This window comes from Octodon degus, unplaced genomic scaffold (genome assembly GCF_000260255.1).
Source record: "Octodon degus isolate 3935 unplaced genomic scaffold, OctDeg1.0 scaffold00240, whole genome shotgun sequence".
Classification (NCBI taxonomy): Eukaryota; Metazoa; Chordata; class Mammalia; order Rodentia; family Octodontidae; genus Octodon; species Octodon degus.
In genome coordinates, this window is record NW_004524816.1 from 2,141,145 (window position 1) to 2,159,904 (window position 18,760).

Sequence of the window (18,760 nt, forward strand, 5' to 3'; positions counted from 1 at the left end):
AAAATGCCAGAGCTGACTTGGACCTGAGTCACCCGATTCTGTAAGTGCGCTGTGCTGGCCGTTTCCAGTGGGTCATAGGAGAAAGGACGCCAAGCAGCATGCTCCTTTCTTGGTGCAATATTGGTTCACACTCTGAATTCACGTACATTGCCTCTGTTCTGGAAACACCTCTGACATACAATTTCTGCCAGAAGGGAATATCACGTTCAGTACGAATAGAAACACAAGGGTCTAAGAGTGACAAGCTCAGTGGTGTCCTTGTGAAAAGAAAAACTCTTTAGTAGGTTTTGCTACTAACACTTCCTCAAAAGTAGCTCGCATTACAGTAGACACAGCTCTTCCCAGCAAGAAATTCCCACCTATAGTGATTGAATTTAAAGTCATTCAAAGACCAGTCATACTTGTTTGCTTTATGTTGAAGAAAAATACAAAATTGAAATTATTTAAAGCAAGCTGGTTGAATGGTACTAGATTTCCTGTAATGTTTCTAATGATTATTATGACTCTAGTTTAAAAAATCCCACTCCTTTCTCTAACACTCCACCACCAAAAATCAAAACAGAGAAATAAGAGGGGACTTACAATTACAAATTTTCTGCACTCTTGTATCACCTCTGATACAAGAAATTCCATCAATTTCTGTATGGATATTTTTCCTTCTCCTTCAATCACTTTAGACTTGCTAGACCCCTGCTAACTAAAGCCTTTCCTAGCTCAGGTGTCTTGCCCTTATTTGGCATTTGGATAAGCTATACAGATACTCGGCTCAAGTTTCAAACATGTCAAGAAATGAAAACAACGTCTTTGAAGTTCCTAAAGAAAGAGGGTTTTGAAATAACAAGAACAGTCATGCTCCTGGCTCATCTACGTGCCGTGTTCTCGTCCTTACGAGGGGAGGTATTTTTTCAGGGATAGCCATGACCCAGCCCCTGCCAGTGGCCCAAGCCTCATCTTCAGGCTGCGGGCCCTGCTGCCACTCGCCGACCACTGGCCCACGTGGGTCACGAACGCTAGCGGTCGTGCTCAGGCACACAAGATACAGCAGCCTAGCTTCGCTGGGATCTCTGTTCTGCTGCTTTATACTCAGCAGGATCCAGGGCAAACCACGCCTGGGTCTGCAGCTATCTCTTCTGTACAGATGGCTACTGTGGTGGGTTTCACATGATATCCTGTACATTGAAGTATTATTAAGCTGCAAAATGTAGTTAATTTAAGTTTTTACTGAGGGGTTATAAACATAATGATAATTGTCATAAGCAAATGATTTTTCAAAGACCTATGAGTCAATGTTGGGCAATCTAGAGGGAATTTTTCACAGCTTGGCCTGGGGCGAACATTGCCTAATCTTGCCTGATCAGAAGAATCACTTGAAGCATTAAAAAATATGGATTCAAGCAGGTGTGGTGGCGCATGCCTGAATCCCAGTGCTGGGGAGGCTGAAAACAGGAGGAACACTATGAGTCTGAGCTGCGCAGTAAGACCCTGTACCAAATACATAAATGAAAAAAAATATGGATTTAAGTACCTACTCAATATAAAGTATTCAGAAATTTATTTCTTTTTAATTTTCAAGAGCAGAAGTCACCCTCCTTGTAGAGATCAGCCTGCCCTGCATTTCTTATCAGATGGCTGAATTGCCCAGTACCAGGAGATGATGTCAAAGCAGAATTAACAAAGACTCAAAGTGTATTAAGTTCATCTGGTAACCCTGGTCCTGGCATTGATTAATTGCCAAAGAGTCCAAGAGAGGTCGCTAGCACTTGGTTTTCTTGGGATGTTCTACATTAAGTTCATTGTTCAAGTGTACACTGCCTCAGATGTCAGGAAACTTTTATGAACTACAGTCTGAATTATTATTTTTTTACTTTGTCTGATGTTGCTGTCTGTTACCCCAAGTGACACTACTGTAGAGTGATCCAGCTTTCCAGAAATCATTTCACTTTCTGATTGCTCTTGTAAAATGAAAATCATACGCACCCCTCAGAAGTAATGTAAGGAGAAAATGACACGGAGTATGGGGATCATCGTGCTGTTCAGCAATTAAGGACAGCTCGTACCTGAGCTAGTTTGGATTTCGCCTAAGTTTCTCTGCCTCCTTTTAAATTCTCAGGAGTGAGCACCAAGCCCCGTCCTGGGGGTTGCTGAGGATCAGCTCCGGCCGAGCAAGCTTCCGACCCTTTCTGTGCATCCTGAGCCACCCCACTCGCTCCGCCTCTTGGTCACCAGGAATGTCTATCCTAGCATGTCCCAGTGGGAGCAGTGTTGTTGGCATCTGGGACACTGTTGTTTGGGACAATCCTGTCATCTGGGAGGGAGGCTGGGCCTTGGTGACAAGCAAGCGCTGGGCAGACTTCTGAGTGTTCTAAGGCCGTTTCCTGGCATCAAGGCATCAGGGCTTCTCAGGCTCCTGCTGTGGGCTGGGCAGGCCCCTCCTCCCTCATAGGCCTTTCCCCGTGGGCCTGAGCCTGCCAGTGCTCCCACCGGAGGGCCATCGTGCCTCGGCATCTCCTGTGCTCACTGCACACCGTTTCTCCCACTTTGCCATTTGAAGATCTGAAATGATTCCCTCTCACTGCAGGATCAGGGTGAATCCATCAGCGTGGCATGGCAGCGCCCTGGGCTGGTTCCCCATCGATGTCGAGACTGTTTCTCTGTCTGTTTTTGTGCTGGGCACTGCATTCCCACATGCCCTGCCACTGAACTTCACTCCCAGCCACGGCCTCATTGCTTGGCGCTCATCCTGACCTCTTTCGTTTCCGCCAGAGCCCAGCATCTCAACATCTCTTTCCCGCCATGCTAGCCCACACTGATCTCCTGCTTCAGCTTGTTTCCTTAGAAAACCTAGAAACTGCTGTTTATGTTCAGGCAAGAACCAGTACATAAGTCATGCAAGCATTCAGGGAACCAACCTTTGCACCTCTTGGATTCCGCAGAATCCTAAACTCATCCCTCTCCGTGCCTCTCTGCCATTCCTGCATAGTCTTTGAAGCACCAGAAGAAGAGCAGGGATATGTTTTTATTGCCATGGGAGAACCCGTAGCATTCATGGAGGGTCCACAGAGCATCTGCGCTGTTGCTAGTGTCCCAGCTGGTGACAGGGAGCGTGGGGATGTGCTGGATACGCAGCGGAGGGTCAGCCCAGGGCACGGCAGCCGCATCTGCCTTCTGCACTCACTGGACAGAAGGAAAATTCTACAGCTAATGAATAATTCTCTTCTAAAGTGCAGATGAATAAGGTGAGCTCTGCTAACTCCTATCTTAATAGAATTTTATTCCACAGAATTTCAAAATAGGATTTATTCAGGTCATTTAAAAATGTTCTTGGAGCAAGAATTGTACAGCAGAGCTGCAGGAAGCAGGACGTGTACTTAAGGAGGAAAAGTGAAAGAAATGTGTCTCTTCCATTTTCTGCACTTTTTTTCTTAGTGGGGTTCTCATTTTCTCATGCAGGGTTATCTTAGTTACTTCTGAAAGGCTGGCTTTTGGCTAAAAGGCCAGCACAAACAATGGAACCCAAATATTCTGGGAAGGGACATCTCTGACTCCCTTTAGAAGCCCTTTAGACAGCTGTCCCCATGCCACCCACCACATCATGCATTTCTATCAGACCATGCAGGAGAATATGTCTTATAACTTGTGGGTCCTCTTGTGGGGAAAGCAGCGAGAGAAGCACCCACAAATGCGTCTGGAGATCCTGCCTGCACAGTGGTAGTGACTTAAGTGGCTTCCTTCACTCAGCGGTCATGCTGTTGGGACTTAGGCACTACCACCATGCCAGTCAAGTGTTCAGAGGCAGGGTCTCAATATGCAGTTCAGGCTAGCTTTGAACTTAATTGTAGCCCAGGCTGGCCTCAAACTCATAGTGATCCTCTTGCCTCAGCCTCCAGAGGGCTGGGATTACAGGCCTGAGCTACCACGTCCAGCTTCTATCAGGCTCATGTTATAGATGATAAAGCCAAAGCACTGCCCAGAGTACTTGGAGTAAGCTGCAGCCACTGGGGACTGCACGAGTCTGGGTTCAATAAGAGAGCCGTTGGCACTGTACCGTATCTACTGTCTATTGAGGGAGGAGGAAGAGACGCTGAAGGCCACCTCTGTCGCCGCCAGACCAGATGGTGGGACAGACAGGAGGCATCTTATTGGCTGATTGCCCCACTCCTACCCCTTCTCTTTTAAGAAACTGCAGGCCAGAAGACAAAAGGATTTGCCCTGGACCACATCGGTGGCCACGAAACAGCCAGGACCCAGCATGCAGTATCCTTGCTGCATACTACTGCCACTTAGAAACTTTGCCCCTTCAGGGGAGGAGCAACACAGATGTCACATGGGAAGAGGCTAATGAAGTTGAACTGAACACATGTATGTAAGAAAAACAATGTCTCTGAGAGGTTCTCCCTCACATGCCACTTAAAGAACTAACTGGAAAAGGCGGCCTAGAGATGCCTTGGAAGAGCACATCCATGCCCAAGGCTACACGACCCCTCACCTCTGTTTATCTTGCAAACTTACTTTGTTCTTGACAAGATATTGCTGTTACCATGGCAATGGGACTGTAGCTAGGGCGGCGGCCACATGGCTGCTTCTCATCACTCATTTCTTTGCTCTCTGCCTGTTTTCATCCAGGAGGAGGTTTATATATTCTGGTTTTTAAAGTTTTTATGTTTAATGCTATTGATCCTCTACTAGGGGATAAACCAATCTTAAAAATATGTCTCAATTCAAAGGAATGTTCTTGCATGCACAAAACGTCTGTGGATGCATATCTGGCTCACAGAAAGTTAAACACATAAATTGAAAAAATAGGACTATTGTGTTTTTTTTTTCTTTTATTTTAAAAAAGAATTGTACAATGAGGGGAAAATGTAGTGGCACAGGCATCATTACACAAACCGAAGCGTTCCCTGGAGCCTGAGCCATTCTGAAGGACAGGTGCACTCTTAGCTGGAGCATGGCCGACGTCCTTCCAGGCATCTCCTGGGGTCACCCTGATGGGGTGTTTAGGGGTTGGGCTTCAGGGTCCTTGCCCTGAACACAGCTTGGCAGCAGCTCTGGAGAAGCAGTCTGCCACCTCCCAAGGCTACCATACAGGGCACTCGTGAGGCTCCGCCCAGGGGGACACTTGCCCTTAGCACCTGCCATTCAATGTTCAAGCTTGGTTCTCCGGCTTCAAATTTCACTTCAGTCCTTGGAATTTCCTCTTCCTCAAGGCTGGTGATGGCGGTTTGGGAAGCAGTTTTTAACCCCCGGGGAAAGTTCAGCTGAAGCCACAGAATTTGCTGAACTCGGGAGAAGAGGAGCCTGAGGAAGGGAAGTTTGCACTGCAGCAGGAGTTTAGGGGAAGTGTAGGAGGCCGAGGGGTGACACTTCCATCCATTCCTGAGTCTTCTAAATATATACCGTGTCCCTCCCAGTGCCAGCCTGGCTCCAGGGATTCCAGGTGTGCAAGATGACACAGGTGTGGCCTTGAGGGCAAGGTGCCGCAGGTTTGCTCCAAAGAACCTTCTTAGGTGATGGAGAGGTATCGGTGCCGCTGCACATGGCAGTCACGCCACATGCAGGGCCGAGCATCTGAATGCTCTTGGGAAGAAAGACATGAATTTTAAATTTCAATTGAAATTAGTAGCCATGGTGATGGGCTCCGGAATAAAGGCAGCACGGGTGAGGAGGGGCCCAGGGGCCAAAAGGCCTGGATTCAGGCAGGAGGGATCTGGTGCGAAGTGTTCTACTAGTGGGAAGCCAGGCAGGGCTTCTGGGAGCTTGAGACAGGGGCCAACAGAGGTGCTGAGGAAAGGGCCATGGCCTGTGCACTGTGGGGCTGTTCAGTGCGTTCATCAGCCCTGCCTCCCTGCCTTGAATTCTCTTCAGCCCCTCTAAGTTCTTAGAGAAGTCTTCCTTGGCACTGTAGCCTATGTTAAGTTGTGCGTCGGGAATTATGCTCCACAGTCCAGTTATCACGAATGTTGTGTTATCCGGTCTAGTACCCTGGTGCCTGAATGAATTAGAATTAGTAGAATAAGGATGACCAGAGTATTGGGTACTCACATTTTAGTAAGCACTATTAAGAGTAGAATATGTAAGTCACTTAAGTATGAGTTTTCAGGCCCAGCTCATAGGAAAGGCTCTCTTAAACACTGCTACCTTGAATTAAATTTAGAAAAGTAATCTCTGAGTTATGCATGGTGCTATACTCTGGGATGCTGAGGCAGGACGATCTTAAGCTCAAGCCCAGTCCGGGCAACTTGGGGAGCCTCTGCCTTAAAATAGTAGAAAAGTGCTGGGGATGCAGTGGGGTTTGGAGGCCCTAGGTTCAGTCCCCAGTACCCAAAGGAAAGGGGAGGGGGGGGGTAGGAGAGAGGAAAGGAAGTGAAGGAAGAAGTGACGTCTCTGGTAGCGTCCATCCACACACACTATCTGGCTCACGGGTACACCCAGCCACGTTGGTCTTCTGTTTGGCTCGAACATCCACCCGCCACTCCATTCTTCCACCCATAGATGTAGTAGTTCCAGTATCAAAACAATATTGCTTTCACTTTATCCCTAACTTAAACTACCTTTCACTGTCATCTTTGCAGGATTTCATGGAGTCTCAGGACTCCTCAAAATCTCACGTAAACATCTGCTATTGAGCAAGGTCATCAGTGGGACTGCTAACCCGTCACGGACCTGGACCACACACACACATTCTCACTCTAAGCAGAGCGCCCCAAAGCTCAGGGACCTGTGTAGGCGTTCACCTGGCTGGGGGTGAGGGGCTAATGCCCCGGGGACCTTCCACCCTCGCGCAGCACCGAGCGGCGGCGCAATACAGGTCTATGCTGAGATACGGAGAACTCCCTGTTCCTCTCAGGATTCGTATGCTAAAAGTCATGTTTGAATTATTTCACAGAAAAGAGAAGGAAGCTTTCCATTGTGACAAGATGAAAACTGCATAATCAATGCTTTCACTTCCACGACTTGTATGCAAGGCTCTAAGGCTGCCGCTTCTCAAGCAGTTGCGTTCCGGGCTCACCCCAGCCGCTGCGAACGCCCTTCTGTTGCATTCCTGGTCTCACACTGCGCACTACTCCACGAGCTACCTGAAACGCTGCTGGAAACCCCCGTCTCTCATCCTTTCAGAGGTCGAGGGAAAAGTGCGAGATTAACAGACTGCTGCTTGATTCAATTTTCTTCTCAAAAGGGGAAAGTGCATAATAATAATTTACAAGAGAAAGGTCCATCGCGAGAGACAGAATTAGGTTAAGTGGCCCATTAGATTTGATGTAAAAACCCTTAGCAGATGAAAAATCCCTTATCACTTTCAATCAATAAAAGGAGGGTTGCAGGGATCTACCAAAAGTAATTCGGCTTTTGGTTGTTTCAGTGCATAAATACTCCTCCGTGGAAGGATGACCAGCTGTAGCTCCGGCATGTCTTGGTGACACTGTCTTCCCCGGGAGAGCTGGAGGGATTTGCTAAGAGAGGAAGAGTCCCGCATAGACTCCTGCAGCGCCACTGCCAACGCCGCCTCAGAGAAGATTCAGTGCAAAGAATGAAGAACGCTGACTCAGCACTGCGGCTGCGGCCCAGCGGGGGTAGCTTCTGCAGCGGCCCCTGGAGGCTGAACGAATCATCTCCGCGGATAATCAGGAAGGAAATGCTGAAGGCGTCAGGAGGGGTATCTTATGCATATAAAGCAAAATCAAAACGCAAAAGCCAACCTTGACATTGCAATAAAAATCTAAGAAAGCACTTGCCTGGCAAGCGCAAGGGCCTGAGTTCAATCCTGGTTCCGCACAAAAAACAAAACAAAACAAAAATCTAAGAAAACGCATTAATAAAATAGACAAGCATGCTACAAATGGGTTGCCAGAGTTGCTCCCGTAGTGCACGACATGCACCATTGGCTGGGGTTTGCTTTATTGCCGTATAAATCAGTGAGAGCTACAAAGAAGCAGGGCAGAGAGCAAGCCGGCCTATCGTGTGCTCTCTTTAGTCACCCTGCTACTGTTTCTGCCTTTTATGTGGCTTAGAATGAACATCTGCAGGCAGGAAATGCCTCCGGAAGTGTCTGCCTTCTGTTCCCCAGCTCTGCCTGCTCGCAGGTTGCCCTCGCTGAGTAATCCCCAGCCCAACACCGCAGAGAACTGCGAGGCTGTTTCTGCCTTTCCACTCCCTCCTGGATGTTGTCACCATCCCAAAACAGAAATCACGGCCCCAGAGACAGATTGCTGCAGCTTTTTCTTACGTTTACCTTGTAAGCACTTTCTACATCTCTGCCTAAGCTTAGGACTGAGGTCTGTGATTCATAGCTAATATTTGCCTCTGGTTCTTAGCAAATGAGACTTCTGGTCACCCCCGGATTATTCCAAGCAGATAGCACTTGATCCAGTCTGCACTTGGGGCACTTTACTTGCATCTGCTACTTTCCCAAGGGAACTGCGACTGAGAAAGACTTTCTGAGATTGGGCAAAGAGAAGCCTGTAAAGTCTGAAAGTCCAGATCTGGCATGATTAGAAGTGAAGTTACTAGAGGCTTGGTGCTGGAATGTTGACAAGTCCTTTAGGGAGAGATTTGAGACACAGACACCCTACAGCAAGTCATCAATCATCAAAGCAGGTTCAGAGGTTGCGGAGGATAATCAAGACCAATGCCTCCCCAAGTGTAATCAAATTCCACCACAGCCTGAAGCCCGGAATGCTAGGGAGCCTCATCATTCAGGAATGACTCAGGGTAAAATCAGGGAGAAGGCTGCAGTTCCACACATTTCAAACAAAAGCAACTACTTTCATTTGCAGATGGAGAGTCAGGCAAGGCTAACAATGTGGGTCAAGTTGCCATTGAATTTTAATCAATAACCAAGTATCTTTTGTAATTACCACAGTCATTGTTTTAATGTTAATGGGTGCCTTGGAGTTGCTGGGTGGAGCCTGGAGATATTGAGACATGTGTGCTGAATTGCATGAGCATCCCCCAATCTTATTTTCGGCAGCATCAGGACATTTCTGAACAATGGCATAAAGACAAACTTCAAACGCCACTCTGACATGAATTTTCCAAATGTTCCAATTAGAAGATGTGAGTAAATGAGGTTTTTATTGCATCGCCAATTACAGAAATAAAACCAGAAGGCTGCATCTTGAAGTGCACTCAGTGTTCACGTGGGCACACCCTGTTTACATGCGGCATAAAGCAGCACTCAAGTCTGTCCTTCAAGAGTCACAGCAGACCTTGGAGCTGCACAGGCGGGTGCAGTTCATGCATGAACAGAGCTCCAGAGAAAACAACTGACTGGCACCTCAGGTCATAGGAATTGCCATAGGCTTTGTGCAAGGAAACGACAGTAGGGCAGGACATAGGCTTTCTATTAGTACAGTCTGAACACCTACTACTTATTATAGAACTAATGAATTATAAGAAGAAAAGAAAAATGAACTCTTTTAAGTTGCTGCAGGGACACTGAATTTGGTACGGGAGTGGTCGGTCCTGCCTCTTCCAACCTGCACGCTCTGGGATAATGTAGCAGTTTATATCTAAGTCTCAGTTTCCCCTTCTGCAAAACAGGAATAATTAATGTTTGTCTTCTCAGTAGAGCAGGTGTGATAAAAATGTTTTGCTTTTCTATCCAGTCATTAGATCAAAAATGGTATTACTTTTACTGTTGGTACTATTTCTGCTAGTCCTGGCATCGCTGCCAATTCCTTCGCCCATTCTTACTTTAAGAAAGCTTAGCAAAAATAATGCTTCAGTGCTGTTTGGGATCATGCACTCTTGCTGCCCCTGCCACGATGATGGGTCTGGTGTTGTGTTAAGGGCTTTACATCCAGTGTCTCAGAGTGATTCGATGATGGTAAGGCGAAATTATTTTATTATATTTATTATTTAAGTTCCTCATTCCTATTAACTCATCTTACAAATAAGGAAACTCAGAGATATAGAGAGAAAAAAAAATTATAACCAAAATGTAAACTCTGGCGTCAGTACTTTGAGCTGGCACTTCATCCTCCTTCCAACATCCCATGTTTTGGAAACATGACAACATGAATTTCATTGTTTTCCAATGGCATTTCTAGTGCTCAAGCCCAGTAGTGAGCCACGCTTTGCCTTCAGAGCAGAAATGCCTTGTTTGGATGTGCACATTGTTGTCTGGCATGCACACGACCTTCTAGCTTTTCCTCAGTGAGTAGGAGCTTACTCCATTGAATAACAGTCCTGTTATCCATTATGAAAGTTGGTCAGAGACAAAAAGATACTGAGGGTTCAAAAATCTGGACCTTATCTGGGTATTCTAGAACATTCCTACCTATAAGAATGTCTACTTGTAGAATCATTCCTACTTGCTATCTGTAGAGCACCCCAAGTCCCATTTGAAAAATTTCTAATAGTCTTAGAAATGTCACCTTGGGGAACCATGTGGAGTCCACTGCCATGGCGGCATGACCTGCATCTTCTATACATGTCTATATTATGTATCCCAGCAACCCCTGGCCTTGGTTTACTTTTGCTGCTAGGGAGCAATCACGTCAACGTAAGAGCAGGAAAATGCACAGGACAAGTAAAGAATCATAGCATTTGCTGGCTAGAAAGACCGGTGGCCACCATCTGTCCCTCCTTCCTCTCAGACTGGGAAAGCAACGTCCCTCATCACCGCTCCACGGCCATGCATTCAGGGCTCTTACCCGTGCAGTGAAGTCTACAGCCGCCGCTCGGTTCAGCAGCAAAGTGGCTACATTGATATTTCCGTAGTGAGCAGCTATGTGGAGCGGGGTGAAGCCACTCTGTGAAGAGAAGGACACAGAAGAGGTTCAGTCGATTCCTAGCAGCTCCTTGTCTGGTAAGCTGGTGTCACAGCCCTGCCCAGATACAAATGAGGAAGCAAAATATGCTGAGATCCACATTCCGTCCTGTGCTAGCTTTCTATCAGTGCCGGATGCTCACTGGGTTTCTAAGAAACCCCACATTCACGGGCAGAGGACCAGCCGGTACCAATCCCAGGCAGAGACCAACTGATTCATCTTAGCAGTCCAGTACAGTAACTACGTAGAAGCCAACACTGAAAAAGTTTGGTAGGTATGACAAGAAAAATCTTTATAGCCCATGAAAAGCTTGTTTTAGGAGCTCTGTTTGATTACAGATGATAGAATTGGCCACTGAAACTCTTTATCCAAATTCAGTTAGCTTTATATATTCAATATAGATTGAAATTAACCAACAATACATGTCAATTTTAAGGACTAAGGCAATTTTGAGGGCTACAGGTATTACCACAGAATTGATTGTGTTTAATAGGTGATCATATTCCGTGAAGAATCCACAGGCTAATTTCCTTATTAGCAGATGCCTATTCAATTACACATTTTTTCTGGATATTTCTAGGCCATGGTCATTTTACTTCCTTAAAAAGATGCTAAACATGCAGCAATTCACTTAGTCCCCAAAGATTGAAACCTTATAGGAACCAGATGCATCTCTAAGTTGTTCGCAAGCCTCTTAGCCATGCTAGCTGTGTCGCTGGCTCTGGGCGGGGTGGCTCCCACTGGCACCTTCGGAGCCAGCTTTTCCTCTTGCTGACACCACAGAGGGTAAGTGTCATGCAGAACCCTAAAGAATCAGTCCTGGAGGAGTAGAATGACAGGGTTGTCTGCAGCTTTTGGTACAGCTGATAAGCACCTAGGTGTCGAGACTCTCCACCTCTCACAGGTCTACTGCGGTACCCTTCGGGTGCAAGGATCCCTCACACTTCCTTTCATACACCAGGTTCAGCTGCAGAAAGCCCTGGGGATCAAACTACTGTCTGCTCTGGCACATGCTCCGTGGGGCAGGGAAGGAAGCGGGATCTAGCCTACGGGAGGCGATGCAGAGAAGAGGGAAGGAGAGGAGGCAGCGGCACTAAGTCACGGGCAGTGACGATGCAGGGACGGATCACACAGATACGGAGTGAGAGAGCCATATACCTCTGTTGTTCTATTCACCACCATCTAGGTTAACACATTTGGAAGCAAAGAGGAGGAAAAAATGAACGGTTAGTTCACTGTCGGTGACATGGGCTGCAGCAAGCTAAATGGTGAAGCTTGGGGTTGCGGAGGGAAGCTGTGACGGGAGCACAGAGCACAGAGAGAAAGCTCGGCGAGCTGAAGGCAGCAGGTGGCCCAGCCCAGTTGCCACATTTCCTTCTTGGAGACTTTCGGGGAGGACACGTGAGGACAATGGCTGTGGGGCCGTAGCTCCTTCGCTCCTGCACACCTTCCACACAGACCCGCATGGGGCACGCTGCCTGTTGTCTCAGCTACCTAGGACCCAGAGGTTTCACTGTCATACTATTCTCAGCATTGTGTAACTTTCACCCTGGTGTTTGGGCTGCAGTGTTAGACTCGTTCCAAGCATGACACTAGGAAGAAGGAAACCATCAGTTACATGTGAATCAGCTGCTCCTGAGGTATCTCCCCTCTAGCACGCGAGGGCAGCACTCACAGCACCCTCAGGCTGATTTGCAAGTCGAGGGCACCTTCAGCGGGCCGGGTTACACATTTGCACTCCTCTCGGTAAAGCTGAGATCGGGGGCAAGCTTGCCCAGAGGGAAGCCAGGCAACCTTAGAAGCTGCACAGCTAGCTGGGGTGGACGCGTGCGAGGCTTGTGGGCCTGGGCTCACCTTCGACTCCACGTCCGCGTTGTTGTCATTCTGCAGCAGCAGGGCAGCGGCTTTCGTGTCGTCTTTTCGGGCGGCGATGTGAAGAGCCGGAAGACGCACCTTTCCTTTTGTGTCATTTTCTAGCAGGAGCGAAACTACCTGGTCATGACCTTGCTGCAAAGCCACTGCCAGCGGCGTGAAGCCGTCCTGCAAAGAAACGGATGCGTCAAAACCGACCCTAGAGGTGGCTGCTTCTGGACTCCGTCAACAAAGAAGAGGGCAACCGGAGAGCAAGCACTGATTTTTATTTAACGTTATTCAAACTAACAACATATTCAAATAGGCAATAGACACACACTTGACAAGATGTGTGTGTGTCTGTGTATGTGTGTATGTGTGTATGTGTGTGTTAATTCACAAACAAAAAAGTAAGCTATTTGTATACAGGCTTTGAGGCATTGGGTTGGATCCTCAGCGTTGAAAGAAGATTTTGGGTTTTTTTTCTGTTAATAGTAATAATTCTACACTAAGAAGAAATGTTTAAACATTTCAAAAACTCATAAAAGTACTACATAAAAAAATTGGAAGCCACCATAATTTCAGTACACAAAACTTTGGTTCCAGTCAAGCAGAATTTTCAAAGGAGTTTCAATCTGATATAAATGTTGTCACTAATGCTTTAAAGATGCAGTATACTGCCCAGCTCATCGCCTGTCTGGTTCATTATTTTGGCCTGGTGGATGTCTGGGCCACATTAGTATACAGAAATTAATGAGCCATAGTCACTGTTGTTTTAAGAAAGACCCCTATGAAATACTCTCGCTTCTCTGACCAATAATGGCAGATGACATAGTGATCAATCAAAACTTGATTTTATTTATTTGCTTATTTTATGTCTTTTTGAGATCGGGTCCCACGATGAGTTCAGGCTGGCCTTGAACTCATAATGATCCTCTTGCCTCTACCTCCCAAGCCCTGGGATTACAGGTGTGTGCCACTGCACCGGACAGTTTCATCATACACAGACGAGTTTAATTTTACATAATTATGAAATACAAAGTAATAGTAAGATGTACCATTTTGTGTCGCCACTTAGTCAAGTTAATGCAACTGCCCCCTCCAGGGCATTTGGTATTTGTGGCGAAGGCATCGGAAGTTTATTCTCTCAGTCATCACGAGCGGTAGGTATGCTTTGACTATTACAGTCTCTGTGTGCTGCCAGAGCTCCCCGCCAAGTACCTGTTCTTCCTGTGTGAGACTTTGCACATCATCAAAACACAACCCTGCTCTCCCTACTCCCGAGTCTCAGTAGCTACTATTCTGGGAATGAGTATTCTGACTTCCATGAGCTCAAGTAAAAGAATTTAGAAAACATTTGGACCTAGGAGCACACAGACAAACTTCGAGCAGTTTGCATCTTCGCCTCGCAGTTACCTAGAACTCCTCAGACCTTGATAAAGAGGCAGCTTCCCATTTCACGAGGCTGGTTCCTGTGTGTGTGATCCAGTATTTCTGATTATAGAACCAGCAGCACAGGGTGGACTATCCTGACCGGTTCACAGATTTTAACCCTGCACTGCTTTACTACTTTTTTTTTTTAATTTTATTTATTTGTTTGTTTATTTATTTATTTTATTTTGTGTGTGTGTGTGGCCAGCTCAGCCCACCAGGGGGCGGGGCTGGCTGGCATGTGGTGCTGGGGGATTGAACCGCGGTCCCTGTGCTTTGCTTAACTTAGCTTGTTCTAAGTAGGTGCTTTAGACCACTGAGCCATCTCACCAGCCCTGCTTTACTACTGTACACACTAAAGGTTCAAAATTGTGTTTGTTGCTGAATTGGCAAGCAAGTCACTTATTATTTTACTTGGGTCAGGATGCCTTTATCATTTGTAAGGGGGCAGAAGAAAATCTGGTGACTTGCATGCGATAGGCTGTTCTGCAAATGTCACCCTCATCACTATTTTCCTTGGTGGGAAACTGGTAAGTTTTCTTCTAATATGTCTGCAGTATAAATTCTCAGCACTGGAACTAGGAAGCAATAAGCCATGCAAATATTAATTTTGATACTTCCTGTCAAGTGTTCTGCAAAAGAATTGCAATTGTGTCTCAATTTCATCAGTTGTTATGGTGTGTGCCTCATGCAGTCATGCTTCTAGAGTTTGTGGCTGATTCATGAATCCAGTGCTGAGATTATGGGTGTGAGTGCTGCCGGGTTTATGTTTGTGAGTGCTGCTGGGCTGCTGGGTGTGAGTGCTACACCCAGGTCTGAATGTAATGTATGGGGGGGCAGAGAGTCTTGCTTGCTGCCTCTGCTGCCGCTCCCCACTTTGTTTTAGCTGTCTTCTGCCGCCATGAGCTGCTGCCCCCTGACACGTGCCACTCTGCCTTGGAGCCAGCTATATATGAACTGAAACCTCCATACACTGTAAGATAAATAAATCTTTCCTTTCTCAATTTTGAGTGTCAGGTATTTGTCCTAGCAATGACAGGAAAGTAACCAAAACAGCAGTATTATGGAAAAGTAGTTCTGATTTTCTCTTCTCATCTTTTTTTTTGTCATGGACAAAAGATTGGATCTCTTTATTTGATTAATGTGTTCATATTTCCTTGTGGATGAGAACGAAAGCATTTCCGTATATTCATGGCTATTTGCATTTCTCTTGGTGTGACTCTTCACCTTCACTTACTGGTCGCCTTCCCTGGAAGGCAGGGTGTGAAAGCCGAGGAGGCCCTAGGTGACTCGTCCATGCCATGCCCCTGCCATTCAGGACGCACCTCTGCGTAGAAGCGGACTGGCTTTTCCTAAGTAATTGTGCATATGCTGGAACTCACTGTCTTGCATAAAGAATCCTGAGATGTTGGTGCCTATTATTGGCAATACATTTCTACTTAACAATTGATTGCGATGTTCCATAGATTAGTTTAAAAAGCAAATTACAAAAAAAAAAAGAAATCAAGACTTTATTTTTATTTCTAAAGCCATTTCTCTATCCAAGATTGTGCACCCTTTTCAAATGGTATACCACTTTATTTGGTGCTTAAAAAAATCTATGAGTTTTATTTAGCACTATGAATGAAATCTAATTAGCTAGCTTTGGAAATCAACAAACTTAATCATTATAACTAGGCGAAGTTAGATTTGGAAAAAAATGTTTATAATTAATGTTTAGTTGAAAAATTTTCAAAAACAATGGTTCCTTTTGAGAAAAGAGACAAAAAATACTCTTGCATGACAAGCTAAATATTAAAATAACAGCCTAGAGCCAAATATTAAGTGCAGAAAGGTATTTATACAATGGAAGATTTTTAAAGATTAAAAATAGCTTCTAATGTCTTTCATCAAAACTTAGAAAATCATAACACACTAATATACAATCACAGTTGAAATCCCAGTAGGACAAATTTACAACTCCTGGTTTACAAAATGCCTTGTAAGCAGGCAAACTCGGTCATAGCAAGCAGCCACGCGTCTTACCTCTGTGGCCAGGCTCTGGCTGGCACCGTTGTCAAGGAGAAACTTGACAACTTCCAGGTGGTTTTCCTGGGCAGCCATGTACAGTGGTGTGAAGCCATTCTGCAAAACAAGAAATAAAGTGGTGAGCTAGAAATAAACAGTTTCTAGAACCGTTTGCTTTTCCACGGTACCCAGGATATCTGCTCTAAGATGTGCTCACTTGTGATAATTTTCAATAATACTTCAGTGTAGATATTCATATTTCCTAGACAATACCACCTGTATTAAAGAATTCATAATTTAAATACAATGTATTAATTATGCTTCCTAATTCATAATATAAGTGTAGCTCATAACTAATAACCTATAGTTAAGAGTTTTGGTATAATTCATAGCATTTTACATATTTAAGTACATTCATTTAGTCAGTAATCACTGATTGCCTACCATGAGTAAATTTTACTAGATCTATGAAGATAGAGGGAAAATACATTTGACTATAACAGCTCCCAAGCAACAGCTACAGATTTTAAATGAAGATTTAAAATTTGCACAGAAAAGTCAGTATTTGAAAGAGTCCTAGTTTGGGAAGAAATTTCTTTTGATCTTGAACAGCTTCAACCAAAAGAAAGAAGAAAGAAAAGACAGGTTAAAACCAGGGCTTTCTTATAGATAAGTGAACAAACGAACATCTATCTTCCTTCACCAAGAGCTCTTTCTGAAGTCAAAGTTACAGAGGATAGGTTTAGGTTTTTAAGAGCGTAGTGCTTATAGAAAAATTTCAAAATTATCGCTGAAGTATCACTCAGTTAAGTTGGCTCCCAACGCAAGGGCCTGGCAGAGCGCAGGAGGACTAAGAAAACACTGCTCACACAGCTGGCTGCTGGCCCCAGGTGTGCCCACCCACTAGTCCTGAGGTTGCTGTCTGCGGTTGAAGTAGATGCTCTTCTTAGAGACCTATATATTCTAAAGAGTTTTTCTTGCAAAACACACCTTCAAATCATCCACATGCCACATACATATATATTACAATGGCAGAGGAGATGTGTAGCGTTGGGACTACTTAGAAATATTATGAAGAAAAAGCCAAGATGAGATGCCGCCCTGTAATGAGCTCTTTCCCATTGTAGCTTCCCACTTCTTTTTGAGGATTTGCTATCCTAAAGTTTTACCTGAAATCAAGTTTTTTTTTTTTTTTTTTTTTTTTTATTTAGGGAAGGGTCTACAGGGTGTTCAGAGTCTCACTACTAGATTGGACTTGGAGTGATCTGCCTGCTTATAGTCAACCAAGAGCTGGGCTTACAGGCACGTGCGCCACCAGGATCAGTCTCAATTGCTGTCTCAGTGTGCCCCGGAGGCGGGGCGGCACAGCAAGCCCGGGGATTGAACCCTGGGGCCCTGGGGCCCTGGGCCCTGTACCTGCTTGCAGGTGCTTCAATCTGTTGAGCTACTTGGCTAGCCCTGATTTCCTCTTTATCTTTTTCTTCACTTAAGTTTTATTCCTCTGACCCAAATAACATGAGGCCATACAAATCCCACCTGCCAAGAAAAGATCAACAAAACCAGCGTGCAAACACACACACACACACACGCACACACACACACACCCCAAAGCAGGAAACCAGAACACATGTGTCTGTTACAACTGTGCTGAGTGGTGAGGGTCCTCTGACAGGCAGAATCGAATCGTACCAGCATTACCCAGGTCAAAATGTTTTAAGGTATCTGCAATACTGTGTTGTCATTGAACAAACTGTAGCTGTAGTTATTATTTTTTTTGTGTGTGTGTATATCAAATGGATTGGGATAATGGTCAGATTTCAGAAAGGTTATTTTTCTCTTACAAGGAAAAAATATAACAATGTTTTCAAATTAATTTATGAACTTAGGAAATTGCCAAAATAAAATTGGAAAAAAAGGGCACATACTGGTGCCTAAATTGTATTTTCTTTTCTATAACAATAGATTTCATTCAAAGGGCAGAGAACTTAAGATCCAGTGAGTTTGCTGTTTGAAGTCTGATTTTATCTAATACCTTCAATAAATTCTATACTGAATGTTTACAGTTGGTCTCTTACAAGGATATAAAATGGAAGACGTATAATTTTTAGACAGTGCTCAGGCATGCTCCATAACATGCACCAAAACAAAATACAAAGTCTTGTGACTTCATTTAAGAGGTTCAATTTCATCCATGAGAATTTCTCATGCATCTTAAGATCAGCCTTTGTATGTCATGAAGTGCTTTTTAAAATTAAGGTGTCAGGGCACCACTAGATCACCGGTCCATATAGGGCAATTTTTGTGAACCTCAGCTTAGAGATGCGACGTAAAGTTGCTGTGAGCACCTGTCCGGACCGTACTTACGTGGCTGACTTTGTCACTGCGTTAGCTGTTTGAAACCTTTCCATAGCAAACACTGGAAATCGCTGTTGTTGCATCCAGCACAAATTATTAAGAACTTACTAATAATTCTTTATAGTCCCAGTTCAATGAACTCATTTTCCTTCTCAAGTTGTGGTTAAATGATCGTTGGAGTGCTAAGTAATAGATGCAAAAGGTAACTAACTTATTAAGACTTAAGGGGTTGGGAGATAGCTCAGTGGTCTAATTGTCTGCATGACAAGCACAAGGACCTGGGTTTGATTCCCAGTACTACATGTCATGCCGGCCCCAGGCACCAAGCTGGCCACTGAAACTGG

The 18,760-nt window shown here is 45.1% G+C and overlaps 1 protein-coding gene across 1 annotated transcript in view; it reads right to left on the reverse strand.

The window, feature by feature from the left end:
* Positions 1-18,760, reverse strand: part of Ank3 (ankyrin 3) — a 368,541-nt gene that overhangs the window by 216,500 nt on the left and 133,281 nt on the right. The window contains exons 5-8 of the mRNA XM_023706118.1: positions 16,080-16,178; positions 12,627-12,812; positions 10,656-10,754; positions 5,529-5,575 (exon numbers count right to left, since the gene is read on the reverse strand). Of these exons, the coding sequence (XP_023561886.1) occupies positions 5,529-5,575; positions 10,656-10,754; positions 12,627-12,812; positions 16,080-16,178 (431 nt within the window). The remainder of the gene's footprint in view (positions 1-5,528; positions 5,576-10,655; positions 10,755-12,626; positions 12,813-16,079; positions 16,179-18,760) is intronic.